Source organism: Tupaia chinensis, unplaced genomic scaffold (assembly GCF_000334495.1).
Source record: "Tupaia chinensis unplaced genomic scaffold, TupChi_1.0 Scaffold000195_1, whole genome shotgun sequence".
Classification (NCBI taxonomy): domain Eukaryota; kingdom Metazoa; phylum Chordata; class Mammalia; order Scandentia; family Tupaiidae; genus Tupaia; species Tupaia belangeri.
In genome coordinates, this window is record NW_006159670.1 from 1,112,131 (window position 1) to 1,118,822 (window position 6,692).

At 48.4% G+C, this 6,692-nt stretch overlaps 1 protein-coding gene across 3 annotated transcripts in view; it reads left to right on the forward strand.

Moving 5' to 3' along the window:
- DCP2 (decapping mRNA 2) overlaps positions 1–6,692 on the forward strand; it is a 65,101-nt gene that overhangs the window by 20,148 nt on the left and 38,261 nt on the right. For all 3 annotated transcript variants that reach the window (XM_006146890.2, XM_027771201.1, XM_014587206.2), the window contains exons 3-4: positions 4,743–4,870; positions 5,252–5,350. In XM_006146890.2, coding sequence (XP_006146952.1) covers positions 4,743–4,870; positions 5,252–5,350 — 227 coding nt within the window. The remainder of the gene's footprint in view (positions 1–4,742; positions 4,871–5,251; positions 5,351–6,692) is intronic.

Below are 6,692 nucleotides of genomic sequence, written 5' to 3' on the forward strand. Positions count from 1 at the left end.
CGTTTTGCGTTTTGAAGTAGGGAGTGTGTTCCATCGTGAGGCCCGTTTGCTGTATGAAGTAGGGAGTGTGTTCCATCGTGAGGCCGGTTTGCTGTATTGAAGTCGGGAGTGTGTTCCATCGTGAGGCCGGTTTGCTGTATTGAAGTAGGGAGTGTGTTCCATCGTGAGGCCGGTTTGCTGTATTGAAGTCGGGAGTGTGTTCCATCGTGAGGCCGGTTTGCTGTGTGGAGTAGGGAGTGTGTTCCATCGTGAGGCCGGTTTGCTGTATTGAAGTCGGGAGTGTGTTCCATCGTGAGGCCGGTTTGCTGTATTGAAGTCGGGAGTGTGTTCCATTCGTGAGGCCGGTTTGCTGTGTGAAGTAGGGAGTGTGTTCCATCGTGAGGCCGGTTTGCTGTATTGAAGTCGGGAGTGTGTTCCATCGTGAGGCCGGTTTGCTGTATGAAGTAGGGGGTGTGTTCCATCGTGAGGCCGGTTTGCTGTATGAAGTAGGGAGTGTGTTCCATCGTGAGGCCGGTTTGCTGTATGGAAGTCGGGAGTGTGTTTCAGGTGAAGAGAAAGGGCTGAGCAGGTATGAGGTTGGAAGGTGGGAGAGCTCAGTAGGAAGCTAGGATGAGCCCTCCCAGCCCGGCCCGGAGGTGGGGGAGGAGAGACTACATGGAGTTTAAACATTCTGAGCCAAGGTGCTTTGATTTTTATCCTATAAGTACTGTTAAACTATGAGGCATTTAGTCACATGGATTTGTACCCGCCAGTTCGAAGTCCTAGGCCTAGAATCGGAGTGGGAGTATGTGCCTGAAAGGTCCTGGTCCTCAACTCCTTACTGCTCTCCTTGGCTCCATGAAATGGGGAAGCCAGAGGCTTCGTAGGACGGGGTAGAACACTGCACGTGTAACTGCTCCCTGCAGCAGGCCTTGAGCAAGGGTTGAGTATTACTCCGTCACTTGGAAATGACGTTCAAGATTTATTTGACAGGACGTTTATTGGTGTAGCCATGGGTAGATGGTTACATCACTTGAGGCCTGGAGGAATAAGTTCCTGAACCACGGTAAAGGGACTGCTGCTGAGAAAACGCCAGTGCGAGACGTATTTCAAAGGGAGAAGAGATCGAGCCTGGGCCAGCAGGTGGTGTGGTGGTTACGACTGGATCCCACGTGGCTGACTCCACAGTTCTGGACCTGGACTTGGTGGCCCAAGATTCCAAGAGAATGGAGGAGAAGGGATTGGGACGTGGCCATCCACCCGAGGTTGATTCCTCATTTTCCCTCACTGTCCCTCTGCTGTGACCATACCCACCCTACGATGAGTAGGGTGGACTTTTTTTTTTTCTAGAAAATAGAAAAACCATTCAAGTGAATGTGTAGAAGTTAATGAGGAAGTCAAAAGGGAATAGAAGTATTTCAAGAACCATTTTTGTTAAAGGTTTGGTGATGGGTTCTGTAGAAAAATCACGGTAGTCTGGTTTTAAGAAGTTAAAAACTCAGTTACAGAAGCATGATTAAAATAGACAAATCCTTGGGGGCCAGCAGTTGGCATGGTAGTTAAGGTGCAGGACTCCCACATGCCTGACTGCAGTTCAAGTCCCAGACCCAGCAGCTTGAAAATCACTCCGGGTGCGTGTGTATGTGTGCCCCAAACCCTGAGGATGCAGGAGGAGAAGGGATTGTGGTGTGGCCCACCCTCAGGGGTGACTTCTCATTTTCCCTTTCACTGTCTCTCTAGTGAGCACAATCCTAGAAATCCTCTGGCAAAATCCTAGAAGATTAAAAATAAAAGCAGTTTCCAGACGGCGCGTGTGCTCACCAGGGAGAGAGCAGAGTGAGCACCTTGTCATGGCATGGCCTGCCCAGCCTTCTCCATCTCCCTCAGTGAGGCCTGGCGTGGGCGCCACGAGCCTGCGTAGTTTTTGCAAAAATGTTCGGAGAAAAGAATCTAATATTAGTGAACATGTGATTGAAATAGTTACTTTTCTGTTTTTTTATTTTTAAATCAACTTTTTTTTTTTTTGCCAGAGGGCATGTATGCTCACTGGAGAGAGAAACAGAAAGAAAGCGTCCCCTGTGGGGGTCGCCACGCCGCAGTCCCCACTTGTCCTCAGGGTTTTGGGCACCAGTGCACGCATGCACAGTATGTTTCTCCAGCTGCTGGGTCCAGGGCGTGAGTTGGTGGCTGGATCCCACACGGCTGACTGCACAGTGTGAATTTTGAACCTGGTGGCTTGAAAAACATGCTGGGCAGGGACCAGCAGGTGATGTGGTTAAGGGCGCTGGACTCCCACATAGCCGACCATGGTTCGAGCCCCAGACCTGGCGGCTTGCATTCTCACTTTCTCTCTCTTGCTCTGTCCCTCTCTGGTCAAAAATGTAAAAATAAATAAGTAAAGTTAAATAAAATAATTCTTTGAAGGAAAGAAAAAAGAAAGAAAACCATTCTAGGCACTGTGTGCATGTGCACCCCAAGTCCCAGAGGGGAGGGGAAGGAAAAAGGGCCGTAGCATGACCTTGCCCTGTTGGGGTGCTTTCTCCTCTCCTCTGTGACTCTGTCCGTCTCTGTGGGGGTGTGTGTACCTGCTGGAAGATGAAAAACGATCTGTGATAACATTACAGCATGTGGGAGTTTGCTAAACATATTGTAAAGCCAGGCTTCCTGAAGTGGGACCAGCTGTTGGTGTAATGGCTATGTCGCTGGACTCCCATGTAGTTGACCGTGGTTCAAGTCCCAGACCCGGTGTCTTAAACTTAGGCCAGATGCATGTGTGTGCATGCCCAAGATCCTAAGAGGAGAATGGAGAAGGGATTGCTGCATGGCCATACCCCTGGGGGATGATTTCTCACTTTCTGTCTTTCTGTCTGTCTCTATCTTTCTAGGGAGTGCACGCACCTTATAGCAAAAACCTCTCTCAAAAAAAACTTCCTAAGGAATATCTTCCACTATCTTAACACATCCCTATAGGACCGCAAGGCTTCATGGAATTGCTAACGTTGTATCCAAGCTTAACATTTTTTTTTCCTTCCCAAATGAAATCATGGAATAATTATATTGAGATTAACCTTGTGCTTATCTTTTAATTATGATGTTGAAATCTTTGGATTCTTTGAGGGCCTTTTTAGTTTTCTGTAGACATTCATAGTGTACAACTATAAGATGACAACAGTTTAAAATACAATATGAGTATAACGCTGATGTCTTCAAGGGTATTTTGAGTTTGACGTGGCTATGCTACCAGTTTCTCGTCTCCTGTTTCTGCTCCGTCTGTTACAAAGCTGTTGTATGCTGAGATATTTTGACCCTAATTAATCGTTGTATATTAGATTTCTTCTTTTTCTCTCCCATAGGATGTGTCCACTGGAATGAGACAGAGAGAAAAAGTCAGAAAGCAGGGATGGCCACACTGTAATTCCTTGTCTCCATTCTCCTCTTGGGATTTTTGGCAAACATGTACGTGTGTGTAGCCACCGGGTCCAGGGCTGTAACTGCACCGTCAGTCATGTGGGATCCAGCTACCTTAATACCTACCACACCTCTGGCTGGCCCCTGAGTGTTCTCTGGTTTTAATAACCCACAACAGTTAAAGTAGTCCTAGTTACCAGTATGGTCTCTGAAATTATGTAGTGGTGTTTTATATATGTGGTTATCCAAGCAGTGAGACTTACTGTGTGTATTACATGTTTTTTTTTTTCTTTCTTTCTTTTTTGGAGAGCTTTTTTCTTTTTGGCTATAGGACGCGTGTGCTCACCAGAAAGACAGAGACAGAGAGACAGTGAGTGAGGAATCACCCCCCAGGGGGAATGGTCATGCCACAATCCCTTCTCCATTCTTCTCTCGGGATCTTGGGCATGCACACACATGCGCCCAGCGTGAGTTTAAGCCACCGGGTCCGGGACTCGAACCATGGTTGATTACATGGGAGTCCAGCGACATAGCCATTACGCCAACTGCTGGTTCCTGTATTACATATTTTTAGTTCAGCATTAAAAAGTAAGAAGTGTCTGTGTTTTGGGGAGGACTTGAACACCCTTAAAAATATATCTGCATTTTGTGAAACTCCTCGTAGGTCATGGCTCTCCCCCTTTCCTCCTCACCAATAGTATTATGGCGATGAGGCATAACACTGCTGGTGTTATAATACTTTGAAAGGGTGAACATATATTTTTTGGGTATGGATATATATATATATATTTTTACTCTTTACTATTTCACATTGCCCAGTTTTTGGGAGGGTGTGCTCAGTTTCTTTTAAACTGGGTATACTTTCCTTAATACTCAGATATACCGCTGCCTGGTCCTTGGTAAATTAATACACACATGGTAGAGCAGTGCAGCGGTCCGACGAGCGCATCCGTGTCCCCAGGCCTCCTGCAGTGCGCCCTCCAGCTCCTGTTGTGGATCTCCTCCTCGCAGGCTGTGCCCTCACTCCTGTTCTGTCACTTCCAGCATCTGTGGACTGATGTGACGCACTCGGCCCCCTTAATGCGGAGTGTCTGAGGTGTCCGCACGGGTCTCTGTCTCTGGTGACTTGGGGACCCAGGGCGGTGAGCACCCAAACTTGGCTGATTTACGTCTAGGCTAAGTGTAGTGTCTTGTTGAAGAGAAAACAAATGTGGAAGAACTGCAGACTGAAGTTGCGGTGACCTGCAGGTTCCAGCAATTTCATGTAAAATAGAGTTGATTGGGTGGGTCTCCTTCCGCGTCGATCCCTCGAGCTGTGCTGCGGGAGAAAGTAGCTTCCTTGACACTGTTCATACTCTTCAGTCACTGCCCATTTTTGCTGCCTCAAGGTGAAGATGTGGAAAAGGTTCTGGATGAATGGAAGGAGTATAAAATGGGAGTGCCGACTTACGGTGCGATTATTCTTGATGAGACGCTTGAAAATGTGAGTGTGGTCACGCGGCGGCGTGCTTGTGAGACGGGAACCACGCCCTGGAGCTCCGCCTGTTACAGAGGTGCTGCTTAGGTGGCGGTACGACCTGAGCTTTGGGAATATCCCCAGGTTCTGGGACTGGAAGGCCAAATTCTGTACACATCGTCTGTGCTCTTGGTCTTAGGGCTTGTGCTCGTTGCAGCGACGGTTAGTGTGAGGAAGGCCGTGTCTCCCGTGGCTTTCCTCACCCTCGCAGCGCTGCGGCAGATTCACGGGGGTAACTTCTGTTAAAATTGGTGGTCTGGTTACCTGGATCCAGGAGCAAACGTTCTGACTTTAGGAGGAGCGTGGGGGAAGAGGGCACGTTTGAGTTCTACCTCTCTTGTTTTGTAGGTACTGCTGGTTCAGGGGTACCTAGCAAAATCAGGCTGGGGATTTCCAAAAGGAAAAGTGAACAAAGAAGAAGCCCCCCACGATTGCGCTGCTAGAGAGGTAGGTTATTACAATGGAGGCACGGGACTGGGGCTGCAGGCCCCACGGGGTCCACTTCCTACCTGCTTCCCCTGGCCCCTGGGCTCCTGACGGGCGATGCTTTACTCACAGCTGTCACCTACCCCTCTCACCTAGTTCCGTTTCCTCTGGTCATTTTAACTTCTGCTGCTTTGAGTGTCTTTCCACCTTTCCATTTAGAATCGGATTTGCAGTTGCTCAAACACTGGCTGTTACGCTCTTGTCTGTGTGGGGTCTCGGCTTCCAGGAGACGCATGTTGGGCTTTTCTAAGAAACTCACATTTGTTGCTTGAACCCCACTCTTGTTTTCCCTCTGGCTTTAGGAGGATGACGTTTAATGCTTTAAGTACTTCAGCTCTTCGTTGGAGTCCCCCTACAAAAATCTTAATCATTTCTACCTTTATCTTGTTCTCAGTCAGAAGACTTTATTCTCTTTCGCCTGAACTTGACTGATTTGTTTCAGCCTCTGATATTTTGCTTGTGTTATTTCCCTACCTGGAACATTCTCTTTTCTTCCTGCCTGTTCATAGCCTACCTGGGCACATTTCCAAACCTAACGCAGATGTGCTTACCCCCAAGGACTGCTACCAGCCAGCTCTTTATATAGGGCCCGAGTTTCTTACCTGCAAAGTGAAGGTTAGAATGAGTGTTGTTTTTTAGTTTACCATAGGCTTACACAGTCACTGGAGAGAGACTGACAGAGAGGGAGGGAGGGAAAGTGAGAAACCACCCCAGGGGCGTGGCCATGACACCGTTTCTTCTCTTCTGGGCTCCCTGCGGGAGTCTGGGTGCACCCAACATGAATTTTAAGCTGCGAGGTCTGGGCCTGGAACTGCACAGTCGGGAATATGGGACCTGGCCATTTACCCTCCATGCTTCTGTTGGCCTGAGAGTCACTTTGGGTCCAGCAGGTGGTGTGGTTAAGATGCTGGACTCCCACGTGGCCATCTCTCTCTCCCTCCTCCCTCTAGTAAGTGTGTATGCCCTATAGAAAATTAAATAATAATTTTAAACGTAGGAATTACCTTTTCCATTCCCTTAGCATTGATGACCTTGTGGTCTCTTACTGCATTATGCTGTGTCCTTGAGAAGTCGAGGTATTGGAAGTGTGACATGATGGAAAGAAGGTGGGCCTCGGACTTCATTTTTTACTCTATCTAGAAACTTGGGGCAAGTCCCTTCATCTCTGTGATACCGCAGTCCCCAGCCTTCACACACCAGGGACTGTGGCCTCATGGAAGACCAATGGAGGGGAGAAGGGGGCAGTGGGTCCTGTGATGACCCGAGTATACCACACCCACCATGCACCCTGTCCCCTCCACTA